This window comes from Zalophus californianus, chromosome X (assembly GCF_009762305.2).
Source record: "Zalophus californianus isolate mZalCal1 chromosome X, mZalCal1.pri.v2, whole genome shotgun sequence".
Lineage (NCBI taxonomy): Eukaryota > Metazoa > Chordata > Mammalia > Carnivora > Otariidae > Zalophus > Zalophus californianus.
The window spans coordinates 2,280,371-2,302,886 of record NC_045612.1 but is presented as its reverse complement, the minus strand read 5'-3'; the positions used below and the strand labels follow the sequence as shown (position 1 = coordinate 2,302,886).

The 22,516-nt window shown below is 49.0% G+C and overlaps 1 protein-coding gene across 3 annotated transcripts; it reads left to right on the top strand.

The window, feature by feature from the left end:
• The first annotated feature begins 3,629 nt into the window (after window positions 1-3,629).
• On the top strand, window positions 3,630-21,807 carry ZNF275 (zinc finger protein 275). 3 transcript variants are annotated; one of them, XM_027608626.2, is made up of 4 exons: window positions 3,630-3,764; window positions 14,456-14,562; window positions 15,357-15,445; window positions 15,749-21,807. In XM_027608626.2, the coding sequence occupies exon 4, from the start codon at window positions 15,808-15,810 to the stop codon at window positions 16,933-16,935; it is 1,128 nt and encodes a 375-aa protein (XP_027464427.1). In that variant the 5' UTR covers window positions 3,630-3,764; window positions 14,456-14,562; window positions 15,357-15,445; window positions 15,749-15,807; the 3' UTR covers window positions 16,936-21,807. The 3 variants fall into 3 exon arrangements, with proteins under 3 accessions (XP_027464427.1, XP_027464428.1, XP_027464429.1); XM_027608627.2 differs by lacking the exon at window positions 3,630-3,764 and adding an exon at window positions 5,077-5,099; XM_027608628.2 differs by lacking the exon at window positions 3,630-3,764 and adding an exon at window positions 10,044-10,066.
• The last annotated feature ends 709 nt before the right edge of the window (window positions 21,808-22,516 follow it).

The following is a 22,516-nucleotide window of genomic DNA, read 5'->3' as shown; positions in this document are numbered from 1 at the left end:
AAATAAGTATAAAACCTAAAACAATACAATTTCTAAAAGAAAACAAGATCTTTGTGACTTTGGGTTAAATAAAGGTATCTTAGATGTGACACCAAAAGCACAATCCATAGAAAAGCAGATTGATAAATTTAACTTCATCAAAATTTAGAATTTCTGCTCTTGAAAAGACATTGTAAAGAGAATGAAGAGACAAGCCACAGACTGGTAGAAAATGCTTGCAAAGCATATACCTGACAAAAGACTTGTATCTAGAATATATAAAGAACTCTTATAACTCAGTAATAAGAAAAACAACCCAATAATAATAAAGTGGGCAAAAAGTTTAAGCAGACATTTCACCAAAGAAAGGTATATGATGGCTAATGAGGACATAAAAATATGTTCAACATCATGAGTCAGGGAAATCTAGAATAAAACCAGAAAGAGATTACACTATACACCTATTAGAATGGCTAAAATTAAAAAGACTGACCATACCAAGTACTGATAAGAATGTGGAACTGGAACTCTCCTACGATACTAGTGGGAACGTAAAATGGTACAACCACTTTGGAAAACAGTGTGGTAATTTTTTAAAAAGTTAAATGTACCTCTACTATATTATGCAGTCATACCACTCTTGGTATTTACCCAAGGAAATATATGTACATATAAAGGATCATACACAAATGTTTACAGGAGCTTCATTTGTAGTCGCCCTAAACTGGAAACAACCCAAATGTCCATCAACCAATGAATGAATAAACCCATTATGGTATATCCAAAAGAATACTGATTTTACGATTCCATTTATATAAAACTCTAGAAAATACAAACTACCCTCTGGTGACAGTGGGCAGATTAGTGGTTGCTTGAAGATGAGAGAAGCCAGGGAGCAAGAAGACAGGGGCTATGAGGGACACAAGGAAACTTTGAGAGTAATGCATATGTTTATTGCTTCGATTGTGGTGATGGTTTCACGGAGATATAGATATGTCAAACCTTATCAGATAGTACAGTTTAAACATATCCAGTTATATGTCAAGTGTACCTCAAAAGATCTGGTTTCTTTAAATACACCTACAAGTAGATAATAAAAAAGACAAACAACCCTATACAAGTGGGCAATCTATTTGAACAGACACTTTATGAAAGAAGAATATAGAAATGGCCAGTAAGCACATAAAAGCATCATACTCAACATGATTAGTCATCAGGGAGATGATAATTAAAATCACAATGAGTTGCCACTTCACACCCACTTAAATAGCTAAAAATAAAGGCTGACAACCACAAATGTTGAGGAAGATTGGAAAGAAAAGGAACTTTCATACATTTCTGGGGGGAACATAAATTGTACAACCACTTTACAGAATATTCTGGCAGTTTCTTATAAAACAACTATCCTATGACGTGGCAATTCCCTTTCTAGGTACTTATCTGAGTAAAATGAAAGCATATGTCTACAAAAACTTGTACACAAATGTTCATAGCAGCCTTATTTATAATAGTCCAAAATGGAAACCGCCCAGATCATAAACTGGTGAATGAATAAACCAACTCGGATATATCCAGACAATGGAATACTACTCAGTAATAAAAGGAAAGAAGCAATAACACATTCAACAACATAGATAAATCCCAACATCATACGGAGTGAAAGAATCCAGACACATAATAGTATATACTGTATGATTCCATTCATATAAGTTCTCAAATAGGCAGAAGGTATCTATGGTGGAGAAAAATTAGAACCATGGTTACCTCTGTGTGGGATTGTGGTGGTGACTTACTGGAAATGCACACAAGGGAAAGTTCTGAGGTGTTGAGTGTTCTGTATCTTGACAGGAGATTGGAGTAGGCGTTTGTCAAAACTCACTACGTGGGGCACTTAAGATTTGTGTGTTTCACTGTATTAAATTTTACCTGCAAAAAAAAAAAAACAGTAAATAGGGGGACGCCTGGGTGACTCAGTTGGTTAAGCAGCTGCCTCCTGCTCAGGTCATGATCCCAGGGTCCTGGGATCAAGCCCCGCATGGGGCTCCCTGCTCGGCGGGAAGCCTGCTTCTCCCTCTCCCACTCCCCCTGCTTGTGTTCCCTCTCTTGCTGTGTCTCTCTCTGTCAAATAAAATCTTAAAAAAAAACAAAAAACAGTAGACAGGTATTGATCTCTAGCTAATGTTATGCATGCTGAAGTGTTTGGGAGTGAAGCCTACTGATGTCTGTAGCTCATTTTGAAACGGATCAGTAAAATAAGGATGACCTTCCAATCAAGCAAGTATAGCATAATGCTAATTGTAGAGTATTAGTGTTTGGTACCTAGGTACAGATCTTCGAATTGATCCGTATATTGCAAAGTTTTCATAATAAAATCTGAAGGAAAATAGGAAAAAAAGTTGTTAACATCTAATGGATAAAATTGTTACAAGAATATTTAAGAAGTTGGTTATCATTATCACTAATAAAGCATTAAATGTTTATTAATACAGAATGAAAAACATGTTAAACCATGTCTTTCAGACATGTTTCAGTGCCCAGCTTCACCCCACCAGTGTGGCTCTTTTTTCGCTTGGCTTACTACAGTCCAGCATTTTCCTTTTGGTCTTAGAATATACCCAATTTATTCCTGGCAGAAGACATTTACACTTGCTGTCCCTTTTGCCTTCAGATGCCCTTCCTGTCTTCAACAAGCTTCACATGGTTGAGTCCTTGTCATTCAAGTCTCACATCAACGATAGCCTCACCGAATTCCCCCACCATCACTCCCAGACATCACCTTAATTGATGCTCTTCACAGTTCTTATCACTCTTATGTGTTGTATGCTGACCCTTGCTTATTACCGTCTTCCTTAGGAAACAGGAGTCTTCAAGAAAGCATCAACGGGCTTAGCACACTGCTGAGCAAAGGCAGCATCCTAGATTTCTGATGACTGGCACCAAAGTCTTCTGGAAATGGCTGCAAGGTCCTCCCCTCCCCCGCGAGGAATCCCGTTGGTTTTTCTTCATAGTATGACCTATTTTGAAATTAACTCAAATACTTTTCCCCTCTACTCCCATTCCCACACTCGTGCCCAAGCGCGCGCGCGCGCGCACACACACACACACACACACACACACACACACACACACTCACAGGAGCTCTTGGGCGCCAAATGCGCGCCCCCTGAGGGCAGCGAGGCGGCCTGGTTTTGCTCACAGCTCTATTCTTACAGCAAGGGCTCACAGTAGCATTGGTGACTCAGTGAGGCGCTTCGACCCCTCCCGTGAGATCTGGCTTTGCTCTGCTTTGCTTTCTGTTCCCATCCCCCCCCCCACCCCCGTCCAGAAGGCGCCCGAGGGGGCGGGGTTCTTTCCATTCCTTCATTCCTTCCTTCATGGGCTAGTGGGTCCGTTCGCTCATTCATTCATTCGTTCGTTCGTTTGTTCATTCATTCACTTGTACATTCATTCCAGTCCTCCCCCCTCCGCTAGGCAACGGGCCCGCACGCGCAGATCACCCGTGGTCGCGCCTGACCCTCCCCCCCGGGCCTCAGCACCGCCCCCTTCCTGCCCCGCCCCCTCTCCAGGCCAATTGGGGCTGGCTGGCCGGGCGGGGCCGGGGCCAGGGCGGGGCTTTGCTCCCCCACTACCCCCGGCGGCGCCCGCGGCTCCGGAAACGCGCCGCGGGGCTGCTGGGCTCAGCCGGGCGCTGGCGGCTCCGTGGCGTTTCCTGCCACGCCGGGCCTGCTTGGGCCGCGCCAGCGCCGCTCCACCGAGGGCTGCGCGTCGGCCGCCACGGGGCCGGGGTGAGCATGAGGGCCACGGGAGGATGTGCCCAGGGCGCGGGAGGGTGTGCGGGATTGGGCTGACCGTTTGGGCCACGGGAGGATGCGCAGGGGGGCAGCCTGAGAGAGTGCGCGGGGCTAGGGTGAGTGTTCCGCAGAGTGTGCGGTGGGTGGAGGCCAAGCGTTTTTGGGGGGCGTTTCTGGGCCCGCAGGGCCCGCAGGAAACTGCTCGGCCCTGAGGCCATCCAGAGTGAAGGACGAGTCCCAGATGGAGGGTACGAGGAGGCCCGAAGGCCTTCTCGCGGCGGGCGGGGGGCGGCAGTCAGGGGCGGGAATCGCGGATGTGCCGAGGCCTACGCTGCTTTTGGGGGGACACTGGAAACTGGTCGTTATGGGAAGGAGGGGACCCCCTGCCCCAAGTGCAACGGAGGCTGAGGGGGGGAGGGGGCGTTGGGAAGGTTAAAGGGCTTTCCCCCAGTTTGGGGGAGGGGCTGAGCCGCAGTCTGGGGCGCTGGGTGGATGAGCTGGGAAGGGTTCCTGCTGATGGAGTTCCTCCTTTCCTTTTGGGTGGAGGTTGAGCCTCAGGTTGGTGGGGAGGGATGGGGGGATAGCCCAAGAGCTATGAGGGAGCGCGAGGGGGGCAGCGCTTGCTGGGGGAAGATGAGCTCAAGGCTCTAGGTCTGAACAGGGCTTTTTCTGTCGTCCTTCTGGGGGCCACCAGCTCCTGCTCCTGTGCCTCCCCCTTAAACTCCTTTGCTGCCTCCTAGTCTATATTTGGGTGATTAATTACATGTCTTTTTCCATCCTACCCCCACAAACACACACTTGCCTGCCGCCCAAAGCCCATGGTCCCTTTCAAACAACCCCCCCCCCAAATCCTGGCCCTCTTCCCAGAGGTCCCACCCTGTTCCAACTGACGCCCTCCAGCCAACGTTGGCCTAGCCTGGCTGCCAGCCCCCTTCAGTCTCCTTGGTCAGTGAAATATTTTCTCTTAAACCTCAGACCCGACATTTTTCCTTTACCAAAGGATTTCAGAGGAGATTGCCAGAACAGCACCCCCTCTGGGTACTAATGCCTACTCACCCCCTTCCCCATCCTCCCTCCCCCATTGAGCCTTTAAGTAGAAGCAGCTTGCACAGTGTCAGGCACAGTCCAGTCCACTCCCCCCAAAATGTCCCTGGATCTATGTTTAGAATCCTCTTGAACAGTGATTTGCAGCCGTCTTTGGGTGAGAGACCCCTTGGAAAATCACTAGAAAGTGTGAATTCTCTTCCCAGGAGTCTGACAATTGGCGCAGATAGTGGGATCCCATCCCGGAAGCTCACAGGCCTGAATCCTGTCTGCTGAGTGCTGGTGGTGAGGAAGACTCCAGATTCTAGATGGGCTCAGTACTAACAAGGCACAGTTCTACATTCCAATCCCCAAAGTGCTGGTTGCAAATGCAGATTCCTTGGCCCCACCCACACCTGCTACTCTGCCCCTTGGGTTCTTAGCAAACCCGAAGCCAGGATTCTAGTGCACTGCTCCGGCCTCGGTCCCAACCTGCCTGGGCTCCCCAAATGAGCATCCCTCATACCTGTGTAGACTCTCTCATATCCAGGGCAATGTAACCTAAACGAATCTATACTTAGAATTTATTTTGATTTTTAGTAAGATGCCATGCATCTTCTTGGGAAAGGGGGAACATAAACCTTTTCTCAGTTAAGTACAACAAACACTACAAAATCCCCTTCTGGTCTACCTTCTGGCTTTTTATAGAAGGGTAAGAAAACGGAAACCTAAAGAGAGAGGGACAGGTGCCCAGGCAAAGTGAGAGAGGAAAACCGGGGAAGATGGAGACAGATGCCTCCCACCCACGCACACAGAAAAAGACACGCACAGACACAAACATCCCAAGAGAAACAGACTTTCCTGGTGAAACACCCTCTCTTGGCCCTTTAGGATTCTGCCACTTCTAGCAGCAGTGCGTTTGCACAGTACTGGGTGGGCCCTGATAAGGCCTTTGTGGCCACATCCTGGTGAGACAAGTTGAGAGCACATGGAGGCCAACTTCGCCTTCAGCCCAGAGGCTTGGGTCAGCATCCTGGCCTTGCCTGGCTGGGTTGGACTGGGATCTTGGCAGTGTGTGTTGTCTCACCCTGTCCTTCGGTCAAGCACTCATGACCCAAAGAGACATGTTCCTGGAAGGTGCACCCAAGTCTGCTTCTGTCCCCCTGAATTATTTCAGTCCCAACAGGTGGGACCTTACCTGCCTGACTTATCACTCAGAATTGGCCTGAGACACAATGAGCCATCCTTGTATGTCTCTTTGGGGTAAGTCTGGGAGTTTACAGACCATGTCTACTGGCCTTAAAGCTGATCATGCTGTCAGAAGGTCCCATGGGTGAGGATGCAAGATGGTGGGAAATATCCTTTCGTTTCTGGAAGCCCTTCTATTTGCATATATGTCAGTGTCACTGAACCGTCTTTGCCCAGAGACAATTCTCGGTGTAAGCAGCAAGACTTGGAGGAGGACAGATACCCAGTGAGGAGAATTGGGAATCTAGGCTGTCATTTGCATGGGACAGAAAGCCACAGATGCTGAGGAGTGAGGTCTCTTGTCTGACCTATAAAGACACCCTCCAGGGCATTTTTGCTCTGCCCAGAACTGAACACCACGAGCTAGCTGTTGTCTTCCAGGGCCTGAGGACATTCTGGTACAGGTCCTTATTTAGATGTTCCAGGGAGTCCAGGTATTTCTGGCATCCCTTAGAAGTTTCTGGAAGCTGCTAGATAGATCCAGTTCGGGTGGCTTTGCTGCCTCTCCCCTGCCCCACTGCCCAGGGGAAAAGGGTACCTGCTAGGGAGGTTGCATGGCCATTGGTGCCATGGAATTGATGAAATACTGATCTTTTAGGTTCAGATGCAAGCTTTACTAGTACATTCTGAGGAGGGATTCTGAGCTCAAACGCCACCTTTTAAAGACACCTAATTATTCACTACTTTTTTGACATGGGTTGGTTTTTGTCTCCATTGAATTCAGCTCTTAATTTCTGTTCTTTCATATCAAAGTGGAATGGTTATTTTGGTTCTCAGCGTTTCTGATTCTATACAGAAAATTTGATTTAAAGAAGTTGATTAAAATGTACATTGCCATCTAAAGCACATATCAGGAATATTTCTGCACTCACATGAGCTCTCGTGTTGTAGAATACATGATTTTTCAGATCGTCAGGCAGGGGGTTCGCATCAAGAGGATCCCCCTGTGCTCATCAAACAGTTGCAGTCTCTCTGGCACTTTGCTTGGTCCAGGGTGGAATCTGCCGCCAACCTTGGATAGGGCCTTCACTCTCTGGGAGTGCATAGTCATTAGACTATACTTCAGATCCCACTTAAAGAAGGAGAACAATATTATTTATATTAAGAGAGAGAGATTTGTTTTTCCATAATCTTTCTCCAAACTGCCATTTCCCAGGTGGGTGTAGGAGCGCACCTTATATGAGTTTTGGGTGAATCAAAGTGCCTTATGGTCAAGGTCAGCATCGTCTTCTGTATCCATCAGGTGCATTACTATGATTTTCATATTCTTCCTGGAATTGCTTTGGCCTTGGCCCCTGCAAGTCCACTTTTGGAAGGCAGTGGACATCTGTATTTGTCACTTTTGTCACAGCATCCGGCTTCTTTCCCAGGTTAGTTCCGCCATTTCAAAGCAGAGCAGTCGTACAGCATGGCTTCTAAATGATCAGATGATCTTCGGGATTGGTGATAATTTACTTTTAACTGCAGTGGGGGTTAATGTGTATCTTATCATACAGAATTTGGCTACTTTTGTGAAAGAAGGGCTCACTTTTTCCCTCCTGTTTTTATGAGCACTTTCTAAATGATCTCTGTATGTCCATGAGTGCTGGGACTGTGTGTGGTGATCCGAATTTCTCGCAGGTTAGGTCCCCTGGGCAAGCCTGATACAGGAAGGGCCACTCCTGTTGCTACACAGGAAAGGATAATTAATAATTCACTTGGGGGTTGTGGCTCGAGGATTTCAACAGTTAATCATTCCAATTAAGTCAAAACACTTTGATAGGATCTGCTCAATTAAATAGAACGCTTCAGGAGGATGTGCTCAATTAAACATGGGTGGCTTGGAAAAACTGTGTGTGTGAGTGTGAGTGAGAGAGAGAGAGAGAGAGAGAGAGAGAGAATGATGTGTGTGACTAGCGCCCAGTGAGGGTCTCTGATGGTATATCAAAAGGATGATTTAAAGCCAGCCCCCGAAGTCCATATATACCATTAGGCTATTAGGACATTCAACAACTGCCTATTCTCTGGATATGGCCTGGTGTTAGAGGGCTGCATATTTCCTTTCTTTGGTGTGGCTTGAAAAGTCTTAAATCTTGGGAGCTGGGCCTCAGGCAAGTTACTTAACCTCCTGGATCCATGACTTCCTTCTGTGTAAAATGGAGGGGGTAATAACTATTGGTTGCAGTAATTAAATGATGTGAAGGGAGAGGCACAGTACCAAACATGTAGTAGGTACTCTGTAACTAGAGGTTTGCTCCATTTAACACGCCCCTCCCCCCACAGTTTATCCCATGTCCACTCGGTGCCAGGAGCTCCTGCAGACGCTGGGGATTCAGGGGTGACCAGGAAAGAGAAGGTCTCTATCCTTTGGGAGGTGACGTTTCTCCTGGGGAGTCAGGTAAAGATAATTTCATTTCAGAGGATGATTTTTAGGTAGTGAAAAGTGTTATGAGTAAATGGTGATTGGGCTCGAGAGTGAAGACACTTTAGGAGGTTTAACACTTGAATGAGGCCTGAATTCTTAGCAGGAACTACCTGTGGCATGTTCAGAGCCCCGAAGGGCATCATCTTGGCATATTTAGGACAAATGAATGTCAGGGTGTCTGGAAGGAACGACTGAGATGCGGGGTGCCGGATTTGGGCCAGGTCTTTGTAAGGGGTTAAGGCCTTAGGTCTCGGGCTTGAGGACAGTGAGACAAGTTTTAACAGGCCATCTTTTTCAGAAGGTAAATATGAGATGTTCTGTCCATTCCACTTGGCAGCAAAACCTCAATGTCAATGGAAGTGAGTTTTCTTAATGAATTGTATAAGTAATCTACGACCAGTTTGTTTTGTATTGGAAGCCAAAGTCAAACCAGACATCAAATGTATACCAGGAAGAATCCCAACTGCTCAGAGGGGGGCCCTACCCAGGTGACAGTGGGACACAGAGAGCTTGGCTGCTGGGTACCTGGGGCTTCACTCACACACGAGGGAAGCACCTGTGCTGGGCACTGGGTTGAAGAAGGGAATGGGGCTTCTCTGGATGTTGAGACTAAAGGAGGCCTTCTGCTCACACCCATCCATGGCACTGAGAGCCTGGGGAGATGAGCCCAGGAAGTCCCAACCCCATGGTCCTATCTCTAAGCTTTCTGGGACTGCCCACACATTGCTATCAGCCCCTCTCCCCTGTGTCTGCCATGCCCATGTGGGTACCTCAGGATGTTGCTCAGCTTTGAGGGCCATTCCCCATTGCTTCCTTGGCCTCAGCCCTACCCCCTCACATGCTAAGAATCTTTCTTATCTAAAGCCTACCCAAATCTTTTTAAATTGTTATTCTTTTCTGATTACCAAAGAAATGCAGCTTGGTTACTAAAAATTCACATGGTACAGAAACAGAAAGCAGAAGACCTTTCTAAATCTAGACTCTACCCCAGGGTGGCACACGTTACAGTATAGGTGTGCTTATTTTAGCTACAAGTCACTCCGTTTACTCCTTTTTTCTCCTGAAATGCAAATATATACTTAGCTCTTCTCTCCCCTTCCCCTACTCTCTTTGGGTTTTTTAGTAAACAGTTGCTGTCTGTCTCCATCTTCTATGAAGGATTGGAATTTTTGTAGTCTGTGTGTCATCCGTATTAGCCACCTGTTGGGTTTTTTTTTTTTTTCATTTTTATTTCTTTTTCTTCTTTTTTTTTTTTCTTGTTTTCTACCACTGGTTGATTTTATGTTTAAGTTCTCCATTTTTCTTCCTGCTCTGAGTTCTAGGACTCTTCAGTAAGGTCTCCAGAGCTCTGAGCCACATCCATCATTCCCCCTCTCCTTTTGTTATTTTTTTTTAAAGATTTTATTTATTTATTTGACAGAGAAAGACACAGCGAGAGAGGGAACACAAGCAGGGGGAGGGAGAAGGAGAAGCAGGCTCCCCGCGGAGCGGGGAGCCCGATGCGGGGCTCGATCCCAGGATCCTGGGATCATGACCTGAGCCGAAGGCAGCCGCTTAACGACAGAGCCACCCAGGCGCCCTCCTTTTGTTATTTTTGACATTGGGATTATTTAGACCTATGGTATGTTGTTTTCCATCCTTTTACTTTTCACCTATCTATGTCTTTACATTTAAAGTCTTTATATTTAAAGTTTCTTACAGACAGCATAGAGTTGAGTATTGTTTTTAATATAGTCTAATAATCTGTGCCTTTCGATTGGAGTGTTTAGTCCATTTACATTTGACTTAATTATCCATGAGGTTGGATTTAAGTTTGCCATCTTGCTATTTGTTTCTATTTATTCTCTCTGTTCTTTTTCCTTTGTTTCTTTACTCTTTTGGATTATCTTTTGGAATTGTATTTTATCTCTACTCCTGGCTTTTTAACATGCATCAGAGTCTCAGAGGGCTTCCTTAAACACACAATCATATGTTTTACTTACGTGTTATAAACCCCACAGTACCTTATTATTTTTGCTTTAAATGGTCAGTTATTTTTTAAAGATTTAAAAATAAAGGGGGTAAAAGTGTTTTTACATTCCTAGTCTTCTTCATTCCTTTGTGTCGATCCAAGTTTCCATCTGGTATCATTTTCCTTCACCTGAAGAACTTTCTTTAATAGTACAGGTCTGCTGGGGACCAATTCTCTCAGCTTTTTGTCTGAAAAAGTTTTTATTTTGCCTTCATTTTTGAAGGGTATTTTCCCTGAATATAGAATTCTAGGTTGACGGGGTTTTTTCCATTAGCACTTTAGAAACGTCATTCAGCTGTTTGCTGGCTTTGCACATTTTCTGATAAGAAGCCCATAGTTGTTCTTATCTTCGCACTTCTGTATATAACATGTCCCCCCCCCCCGCCCCCGCCGCTCTAAGATTTTCTCTTTATCACTAGTTTTCAGCAATTTTATTATGACGTGTTTCGGTATATGTATGTGGTTTTTTGGTTTTGTTGTTTGTTTAGTCTTGGTAGGGGGTTGGCTGGGCTTCTTGGATCTAGTTTTCATCAAATTTGGGGGGGAAAATTTCAACCATTATTTCTTCAACTATATTTTTATCCTCTCCCCCTTTTCTTCGTCTTTTCAGATTCCAGTTACATGTGTGTTAGGTGATTTTCTGTTATGTCCAGGTCACTGAGACTGTTTTGTAAATATCTTTTTTTTTTTTCATTTTGATCTCCATTTGGGTTAGTTTCTATTGCTATATCATCAAGTTTTCTAATCTCTTGGGGGGGGGGGTGTTGGACCCTGAACATCTCCCTACCTGTGTGTATCCTGGGAGTTGTTCAGCTTAAATCTAATCCTTCTTTTTATCCTCAAGCTTTCTAATCCAGTGTCTAATCTGCTGTTAATCACATCCAGTGAAATTTTCATTTTAACTGTTATAGTTTTCACCTCCAGAAGCCCCACTTGGATCTTGTCTATATTGTCCATTTTTTTCATTATGTTTCTGTTTTTCTTTCAATACTTGTACCTAGTTAAACTGGCTGTTATCCTTATCTGTAAGTTCTACCAGTAATCATTTTTGAGTATTTCTGTTGACCTGATTTTCCTTGCCATGGGTCACAGTTTCCTGCCTCTTGGCATTTCAGTAATTTTATTTTGGCTGTTGGACGTCATAGAGATCATATTGTTGAGTGTCTAGATTTTGTTATTTCGCTTTGAAAAGGGTTGGACTTCCTTTGGGGAGGTAGTTATTTGTGGACCAGCTTCATCACATTGAGGCCTATTTGTAAGCTTGTCTAGAGCAGGTTTGGGGTGGCTGTGGCCCCAGGAGTCGGTCAGTCCTACTACTAAGGCGTGGCCCCTCTGAGTCTCTACTGAATGGCCCAGGTGATCACTGAGGACTCTTTACTCTGGTTTTTTGAACCCTGAACATCTCGCTACCTATGTGTGTCCTGGGAATTGTTCAGCTTAAAGCTTCCTGGCCATTCTTTTCCTAGTCTTTGGGAGTTTTATTATGTATGCGTGGCTTGGGAGTCAGGAAAGGCTCAAGGGGGGCCTTATGCTGATTTTTTGGAGCTCTTTTTTTCTGCATAGCTCCCTCCTTTCTGGAACTCTGCTCTGCAACTTCTAGCTGCATCAACTGCCCTGGATGCTAGTCTGGGTCTTGATGAAGCCACCAAGCTCCGTTTGAGTCCCCCTTCCCTGCACGCTCAGTCTAGAAATTGCCTCCAGGCAGAACCAGGACAGTGATAAGGCTTATCTCAGTTGTTTCTCTTCTCTCAGGGTGACGATCCTGCACTTCCTGCTGCCCAGTTATCTGAAAACTTGTTTCAAATCTATTTTGTCCAGTTTTTTTTTAAAGATTTCATTTATTTATTTGAGAGAGAGAGTGAGAGAGAGAGAGAGAGAGAGCACATGAGAGAGGGGAGGGTCAGAGGGAGAAGCAGGCTCCCCGCCGAGCAGGGAGCCCGATGTGGGACGCGATCCCGGGACTCCGGGATCATGACCTGAGCCGAAGGCAGTCGCTTAACCGACTCAGCCACCCAGGCGCCCTGTCCAGTTTGTTTTTTTTTTTTAAGATGTTTATTTATTTATTTGACAGAGAGAGAGACACAGCGAGAGAGGGAACACAAGCAGGGGGAGCGGGAGAGGGAGAAGCAGACTCCCCGCCGAGCAGGGAGCCCGATGTGGGGCTCAGTCCCAGGACCCCGGGACCATGACCTGAGCCGAAGGCAGCCGCTTCACGACTGAGCCACCTTATGGCAGGACATTGTTCTTTGTTACAATATCATGGCCAGAAGTAGAAGTGTTTATCATCTATCCCTTTCAATATCTGATTTTATGTAAGTCTTTCTGGAGTGTCTGGGTCTTCTACTCCTTGAGCTAGTGTAGAAAATGCCTCCTTTTCGTTTAGTTAGGAATTAAGTTGAATTGACCTGACATCAGAACAGAAACTGTGTTCCTGCTTCTTTTGAATTCACTGAAACGGGAGGCCTCTGAGGCACACACATTTGTGGTAATATAATTACACCATTTCACATATTTTGCAATCTGGAAGAAAAAGGTAAATTGTACATATTGTTCAGATCTCTTATTTAGCGACTTGGTGTTTGAAGATCTTTTCTTTGAGGCTCCTTCTTCTAGTTGTTTTGTCCAACTTTTCGTTTTGTCAGACGTTTCACAGAAATGTTCTTGTCTGCATCTGTCTCACTGTCACCTGGATAATTGCTTGAGTTCGGTGGGGCACGGCCTTTAAAAGGCCCTGCTTCCAGCCCAACAAGGCCTGGATCCTGCTCTTTGGTTGCCTCTCCCAGTGGCCCCATCTTTTTTGTTGCCCTTACAAAGTTGGAAGGCCCTCTCACTTCTCACTTAGTTATTTCTTCTGGTGTTCTTTTGGGGACGCTTCCTTCCTATGCAGTGTGAGCCCTGACCTCTTTGAGGCTGGCTGCTGGGAGGCCTGTGGCCGGCCTGTCTCCGAGAGCCAGTCTCGCTACTGCTGGCCCCCCATCTGCGTCTGCGTTCCCTGCGCTGTTCCTGGGCCAGCATTCATTTGTCTTGTCTGGGTTCCCTCCGGCCTGCCTGTATGAATTCTTTGCCAGTCTGTTTCCCCCAGTGTTTGGGGTATGTTTTCTTAGGCACACCTGTGCTCTGGCTTGTCACTCAGCTGCTGTGCGAGAGAAGACTGAGTAAGATTTAATACCAGGGAAAAGGAAATCACTAATCTTGTCCTCGGGGACCCAAAGGCAGGGCTGCTGTCACTCATGGCTCTTTTCACTTTCCTTAGCTCTGCCTGCCCCCACCCCAGGGTCTTGCCCTCCCCCAGGATGGACCGCCAGGAAACCCGGTCCTGGCAGGTCCTCTTGAGATACTTGAGGCCCAGGTGAGCTGTGCTTTCCTCTGCCTGGCTTGGGAATCTGTCACTGCTCCCTGATTGTGGCCGTGACCTCTGCCTCTTTTCCCAGCATGACACACTACGGGACCCGAACTCCAGCTTAGGCCTGTCCTCCCTCTGCTTTCTTCCCGAGTCTACCAAGAAATGGACACCTGCTGGGGTTGTAATTCCCATGATGCTGGTGGGGGAGCTGCATTTCGGTCCAGGAAAGTGATTGAACTGAGGTCCCTCGGGAAGACAGTGGGAGGCCAGGGCCATGGCCCAGGTCTTCTGATGCCTGGTCAGATTCTCTTTCCAGGACTTCTTTTTGTTTTTTTGTTTTTTTATTCATGAGAGACAGAGGGGGAGAGAGAGAGAGAAGCAGAGGGAGAAGCAGGCTCCCAAGGAGCAGGGAGCCCGATGCGGGACTCGATCCCGGGACCTTGGGATCATGACCTGCGCTGAAGGCAGACGCTTAACCACCTGAGCCACCCAGGCGCCCTCTTTCCAGGACTTCTTGAGGCTTGTGCTTAGATCTCCATGCTGGCGATGCACACCCACTCCAGACCCTCACCTCTTATCGCTGCTATTACTAGTGCTCCCCCCACCCTCATTCTAGAATGGATAGAAGGACAACTTATCCCTGGGAATTCTTTCAGGATTCAGTGACATCTGATGATGTGGCACAGTACATCGCAAAAGGAGTGACTGAGACTGGACGCCGCGCAGAGGACGCTGGCATTTTACAGGGATGCGACCTCCGTGGGTAAGGACGGCCCTATAGTCCTTCCACCAGCTTCCCCACAGCCGCACGGTCCTGCACAGCTGGGTGTGGGCTTAGGGCCGCCTGGAGTAGCCCTACACAAGCTTTTGCCTTCTGGGGGCTTAGACCCCCCACCCTGGGGATCGGCTGTAAGAAAACACAGAAGTGTCTGCCACCCTCAGCGTCTCTTTTTTCTTTTTTGGTCAACATTTCAAAGTAGCAGGGCTCCCTCCCGACTCCTAATGGCATGGAAAGAAGCCCTGTCAGTGTTTTATTGGGAAAGAAATGAGAACAAACTGGCCACTATCATTTAGGAAACTTTGTTAAAAAATCACAGATTACCCCAAAATTACATGGCCATTTTATTATAGTTTATTGTTGAGGGAGAGGTTGACACAGCAAGGCCCTCTGCCCTGAGAGGGGCCGCACATGTGAGGTGGGCAGGGTTGCTAAGACAGGAGCCTGCTGTGGGTCAGCTTTGGGAGTTGCAGCACAGGGCGAAGTTCAGTGAGCAGGCGCTGAGGAACGTGAACCCGGAGAAAGGGAGGATCAGCTCTTCTGGATGACCACCTGGCCCTGCATCCGGGTGGGCCCGGGGTCTGCCTCATCCCTTCCCTGGAGGGAGCCAGCCCTTGGGGAAGGCATTTGGAACGGATGAATGACCTGCCTGAGGGCACAACCAAGCTCGACTTTGTGGATTAAAAGGGTTTCATCTTTGAAGGCCCTGCCCCACTCTGGCTGTGTTCTGATGGCATCTCTGGCTGCCAGCAAAACCCTTTTTCCTTTTCCGTGAGCAGGAGTTCCTGTTTTGAATCCTACCTGGTGTGAGGACACGTGCTGCTGGTATCTGCCCCATCCCTTAGTGCAGATCGAGCGAAGCCTTCTGGTGAGTGAAAAAGAAACGTGAAAAATGAAAAAATTGTGGGGGGACACCCAGCTGAGCCTTTGGGGAGGAGGTGCGGCTGCTTCTCTCCCATAGAAGGGGGAGATCTCCTCAGGGCCACTTTGGTGGTAGGGAGTGGGCAGCAACGAGGCCTCTCTGTGCCTCTCGTCCGTAGTCCTTGCTTCTAGTTGGATGGGCACCAGCCAGCCTGCCCGCAGCCTCTCTGGGCGCTGTGTTCAGCAGCTGTCTCAGGAGGAATGCGATTCTCGACAAAGGAAAGTAACCTCCTTCCTTCCTCCTCTGCAGAGGAACAGTGTCTCGCGGTTCTCATCTCAGAAGGCATCTTGGTGACCCAACAGCAGACGATGGGTGAAGACGCTCAGCCACAGGAGATGGCATCCACCAGCTCCCCGCGGGCCGGGGAGCCCAGCCCCGAGGTCAAACAGAACAGGGACTCTGAGCGGAGGGGGGGGAGCCTTCAGAATCTGCCTATGGAACATCACTTCGCGTGTAAAGAGTGCGGGGATGCCTTTCGGCTTAAGGTCCTCCTCGTGCAGCACCAGAGAATTCACAGTGAGGAGAAGGGCTGGGAGTGTGGTGATTGCGGGCAGGTCTTCAGGGGGGTCTCGGAGTTCAATGAGCACCGGAAGGGCCATGTGGCCGCAGAGCCCCAGCCCGGCCCCAGCCGAGCCCCGGAAGATGCTCTGGAGAAGAGGGAGCAAATGGAGAGGGAGGCGAAGCCCTTCGAGTGTGAGGAATGTGGGAAGAGGTTTAAGAAGAACGCAGGCCTCAGTCAGCATCTGCGTGTCCACAGCAGAGAGAAGCCCTTTGACTGTGAGGAATGTGGGCGGTCCTTCAAAGTGAGCACCCACCTCTTTCGCCATCAGAAGCTGCACACGTCCGAAAAGCCGTTCGCCTGCAGGGCGTGTGGCCGGGAGTTCCTGGATCGCCAGGAGCTTCTCAAGCACCAGCGGGTGCACACCGGCCACCTGCCCTTCGACTGTGACGACTGCGGCAAGTCCTTCCGCGGCGTCAACGGCCTGGCCGAGCACCAGCGCATCCACAGCGGGGCCAAGCCGTACGGGTGCCCCCACTGCGGCAAGCTCTTCCGGAGGAGCTCGGAGCTCACCAAGCACCGCCGCATCCACACGGGCGAGAAGCCGTACGAGTGCGGCCAGTGCGGGAAGGCGTTCCGGCAGAGCTCCAGCCTCCTGGAGCACCAGCGCATCCACACCGGTGAGCGGCCCTACGGCTGTGGCGACTGCGGCAAGGCCTTCCGCGGGCCGTCCGACCTCATTAAGCACCGGCGCATCCACAGCGGACTGAAGCCCTACGAGTGTGACAAATGCGGGAAGGCCTTCCGGAGGAGCTCGGGCCTGAGTCGCCATCGGAGGACCCACAGCGGAGCGAGGCGCTGCGAGTGCAGCGCGTGTGGCCGCGTGTTCAAGAGGCGCTCGGCGCTGCAGAAGCATCAGCCGACCCACCACGACTAGAGGAGGCCCCCGGAGGCGGCGGCTTCCCGCGGGGCAGGGGGCGGGGGGGGGGGGGGGGCGAGTCTCTAGAGGGGCAGGGCAGAGTCAAAGGAGATGAACAGTTTTGTAGCGCTGATATATTTTCGCGTCAGAAAGGTCGAATCCAATTTATACTGTCACCAGCAATTTATAAGTGTACATGTTTCCCATTTTGCCTATCGAGAGTAGCTTCTCCGACATTCTAATTTATTTGGACTAGTGTGACGGGCATAAAGTACCTTCAAGGTATTCCAATCCGCGGGCCTTGAAACCGAGAATGAGAGAAGAGAAACCTGCATGTGGGGGGTGGAGGGGGGCGTGTGGGTCCCCTTCTCCCGGCTGCTCCCTCCGGGAACGGGACACAGAGCTAGTCAGTGATGGCCTCGATGTAACGTGACCCCAGCTTTACCTGAAGACAAGATAGAGCCCCAGAGTTGTTTGGCCTACTTGAATTTATAAATTGTTAGGGATGTACATAGAACACTCAAATGTCTTATAATATTTAATTTATTAATTCAGTTATACGTACATACTGTAAATCACATATTACATAGAATAATATATTACTTTAGAAAATACTCCTTTTTTTCCCTCACGCCACTCCACAAGATGATTTTATTTTGAATCCTCACATGCATCTCTGACCTCACCATCTTCACCAACCTGGTAGCCCCTTTTGAGTCCCCCGACAGTTTCAAAGCACATCCGATGGCTTCCATCCATCTAAGCTGTGTGCCATGTAGCACTGTGACAATCCCTGCACAAGGCTCTCACTAGAAACTTCCTCCCAAGCCATAAGTACGTGTTCACATACTGTTCGGACAGTTGTTGTTTTTAAATTTGTCCCGTAGCTCCACAACATAACCACTTACCGTGTTTGCCTTTTTCAAATGACCGTTAAAAGACTTTTTTGAAGCATCTATAACTTGGCATTGTGAGGTCATACTCCCAGGAATAAGTACTGAATCTGGGCTACATTGCTTTTGCGTCCATTTTTCTTCAACCAGTTTGTTCTGGTGACTTCCATGTGCGTCCAAAACTAAGCATCAACTGGGGTCTGTTTCGGGTTCATAGGTCTTGTCCTCAAGCAGCACTGTTCTGTTCAAGCTCAAGTAGTTGAAAGAGCATCCCCATAACAGGGACGTCTCAAGGACTCAAGTATAAGGTGATGCCTCTTTTTTCGGGAGCGATAGCCTCTCCTCCCATGGAGGCAGCCCTCTGTTTCGGGCTCTAAAACAGGGGTGATCACAGGACTACCTCCTAAGGTTATCGTGAGAACTGCGACGCCACGCCTGGCCCGAAGGTGCACACTCAGTGAAGGTCGTCCGCTGTCATCACCATAATTATCGCTGTCGTTCTGTGGCTCCTTAGCACCGGAACTGGGGATGGACCCAGGCCTCCTGACTCCTAGTCTCCCCTTCTTTCTCCCGTGCAGTGACTTAAATCGTGTTCCTGTTTTCTTGCACGCAAATCGTACGTTCATCTCCTTTGACCAGTTACCAAGTTACCTTTGGATATATTGACTTCATACAGCGGTTCTTTCTATATCGATTGTGATGATCTCTTTTCCAGTTTTATTGCTTTGCTCTTTGTAGCAGTTTTATTACATTTTGTCGTGCGAGTTTTAAGTTTTACATATCTGAGCACTCACCGTTGTCCGTTAAGCCGTAACTTCCATTGCTTCCGTACTGAGATACGATGATGTTTTCTTCTAGAATTTTAATTACAAATGAAAAGTTGAAAGCCCTGCCCCACCAGAAGGTGGATGCACCAGGTGGGCAGGCTGGATGGGAAGGGGCCAGAGAAGCAGGCTCTCTCCTCATCCAAGACGCAGACTCTGTGCATGTCTGTGGGCAGTACTTGACTATCCAACCTGGCCACGCAGACACGCAAGAGAAACGTCCATCTCGGATTGGCCAGAACATTCTGACTGTTCCTCAGTATAGCCCTACCTGTCAGCAGCAGGCCTGGGCCTAAACTAGATCAATGGGGTGGTCCAAACGTGGTCTTGGCTGCAGCTGGCTCTCCTTCAAGCTCCTGGGAGCTTTGGCCATGCCCGGCATGGATTCAGTGCCTGAGCAGCAGATCCACCCAAGACACATCTCCTCGAACACAAGAAGACTCACTTGACCGATGCTGTCATGTGGATTGCATCCTCCTCCTAGTGAGTGACTCTGGAAACAGAAAGAGGTCAGTCTGGTGGCTTTTGCTTTGGGCAACTAGGGGGAAACTCACCCACGTGTTCTGACGTTACCTCCTGCAGCTACACCTAAGAGGAGCAACAGAGCAGAGGCTCGGAGCGGAACCGTGCCCCTCTGATGCCCTGTGTGTCACGGCCGTAGACGCTGGCCACAACAGGCCCAGGCTGGGACCGTCAGCGGCCATGCCCAGGAGGGGCAATAGAACAAGGGTTTGGAGGGCAACCGTGCCCTTCTGATGGCCCATATGGCGTAGAAACCGAAGCTGGTCATCCTGGGGCTAGGCTGTTACTCCCGACAGCCTCCCCCAAGAGGAACGGCAGCAAGGGCTGACCAGAAAGCTGGCCTCCAGTGACCTGCCGAACCCGCAGGTAGAAGCCAGCCGCCCCGGGGCTGTGGTGTGACCTCCCAGCAGCTGTGCCCCAGGGGCCACTAGCGGGCCCCTAGAGGGGGTGTACCCTTCCTGATGCCCCCCCCCCCCCCGCCCCGCCGAGGCTGAGACGGAGCTTCTCAGCAGGCACACCCGGAGGAGCTTCTCAGGCCCCCATCCTGGGAAGCAGGGTCCCCTGGTGACCGCTGTGACCTTAGCCAGAAGGTCCTCGGGAATGGCCGCCAGGCCACGGGAGTGGCTCTCTCTGATGTCTCCATCCCGGCCCTCGGGCTGGAGAGAAGCCAACAGCACTTGTTACATAGCCGCTGCTTTTGCTCTGTGGCTTCCGGTCCAACTGTGTCCGCAGTCACTGCTTCCTTCTGCATCACTGGTCTCTTTTCAAGCTGTCAGGACACGTTCGACACAACGGCCATTGGGTAAGGAACTTGACATTGATGGGGGGCGAGTCTGGCAGCTCACTAGCCGTTTGTCAGCTTCTCTGAAGGATCCAGATACAGTATTAGCTCAGAACTCAGCGTTGTCGCCGCCGCTCCATAGCTCGCCCGCTGGGACGCGGCGTCCTGGCGTCACGTCATGCCCTCCTTGACTTTTGTCATTCTCAGTTCTCGCGTTCTCTCTGACACAAACCCTCTTCTAGAGTTAACACTAAAGACCGCATCTTTTCTGTCGCTGTGTTTGCGGGTGACGTCTGTGCTCTGTCCGGCGCAAGCAGCCTGTGGCTTTAACGTGTGTCCCGTAGTTGCGCAAGTTCAGTGTTATGTGATCAAGCTTCCTGTTGTGTGTGCTCGTCTATGCATTTGTGTATCTACCTCATTTCGTTTTTTCTTTCTAATCCCACACATTCCTTTCGCAAGGGAAATGTAGAGCAGTTGGGTTACATAGAACGCCGACTCTCATTAAAAATAGATCCTTTTCTTAGATTCTGAAAGAAACCTTCCATTGCTTTTATTAAAGTTTTGAATACTTGCTGAAACTTTTAAATGAAAGTGGTTGTTTACCATTTTTGCTGCTTATTACGATTAACTGTGTTGATTAGTTATGTCTTACCCACTTCTGCACTTCCAGAGTGAGCCCCGCCCCCACCCCCGCTCAAATCACAGTGTTGGCATTCCACGGGCCTGGGGTTTCAGCCTTGTCATGTGCCCCGGGACCCTCACCGCCCCCCCAGGCCACATTAATTCAACCAGAACTGAACCCTTGACTCAAGGGCAGCAACCAGTCATCAGAGCCGACTGGACACGACAGGCTGGGCCTTTCAGGTTCTCTGTCTGTGAAGTGCGAACAAGAAAAATGAGAGAGGCGTTTCTAGTTGGTATTGGAAGAAAGAGGGAGCCACACGATATATAGAGGAGTTGACCCCATGGGTGGCACCAGCTGGAAGATGTGTGGGCTCCTGCTAAGCACTCCAGAGCTGCCTCAGCTCCAGCACCCCAGCGGAGTCCTGGCCTCGTTATGTTCTTGGATGTCGGGCAGCTGCCCCCATCAGTTCATTTGTGTCCCCACCGTAGTCTCCCTTGACCTGAGCCAGCTTGAGTGGGTCTCTGCTTTCTGCAATCTGTCAAGAGCCAGTTGCCTTTTACCACTTGGCTGCTTCCTGAGGAGAATCACGTGGCTGGTTTTCCTCATGTTCTACCCGGCTCGGGTTCCCGGCCCAAGCCCCACCTGATTATCGGAAACACCTGTTTGAATGTGGTACTGTACTCTGCTCACTCAGATGGGTAAAAATCTATGCCTTTTAGTCTCAGTGAGTTGGACCAATGCCTTTCTGTCCAGGTAGCGTTGCTGTACGGTTCCCCTGTTTGTCCCATGAAACGAGTTTAAGTCAACACCCACCACCTTGTTGTTTCTTTTGGAAGCGTCTCGCTACTTCCAGAGAATCCATCAGATTGGGGAATTGAGAATTTCTCTATTACTAGTATACTTACATTCTGTACTTCTCCTAGTATCAGTTTAGGTGTTTACCTTCAAAACTAGAAATGGTCTCTTTTAACTTGGCCTTCAATGTTCTTTGCCGTGTCTGCCCCGGTCCATATTTCAGTTGTTGGCCCTCTTCTCTCATTCCTCCCTGAGCTCCTTAACTTGTTTGTTTTATGGCACTTACTATAATCAGCCTTGCACTAGAGCTTCGCCCTCCCCACCTGCCCCCCACCCGTTAGATTGTGAGCTCTTATAAGACAGGGGTGACCCTTCATGTCTGATTCCCCTACCAGATCTAGCACAGTGCCTTGCATCAAGTAGATTTCAATAAATATATGTTAAATGGCATTGGTGTTCCTGGACTTATTTTGTCAAAGTTTAGGTCAACAGCTCTTCCCTTGCTCCTTTCTCTACGCTCTGAAGTTCTTTTTTTTTTTTTTTAAGGTTTTATTTATTTATTTGAGAGAGAGAGAATGAGAGAGAGCACGAGAGGGAAGAGGGTCAGAGGGAGAAGCAGACTCCCCGCCGAGGAGGGAGCCCGATGCGGGACTCGATCCCGGGGCTCCAGGACCATGACCTGAGCCGAAGGCAGTCGCTTCACCGACTGAGCCACCCAGGCGCCCTACGCTCTGAAGTTCTTGCCCCCTCCTGGGATCCAGGTGTTATCTTATCTCCCCCCTTACTGGATGCCTGGAGGGGACAGGAGGTGCCCTGATGACAGAGGGCTGGCTTCCCTGGAAATTTGAGCTGCCCCTTCCCAGAAGGGGCCTGTCATTCAACCAGGTACCTTCTCCCACCCTGGCTAGGGCTCTCCCCTGAGTCTGAATTCCAGTGGGAGCCCAACACCAGGCTGGATCCTGAGCTCCTCCCCCAGGGACCAGGAAGCGAGTGACAGAAGTGGCTTCTGGGCTAGGTGAGGGTGGGAGTGGAGAGGTCAGTCCTCTTGGCCAGTGGCTGGCCCTCTTTCTAATGATCATTTCCTCAAAAAGGCAGGTAGTGAGGACAGGCCCCTGGCATCCTAACCCTCCCAAATATGAACAAGGCTCAGCTGTGGAGT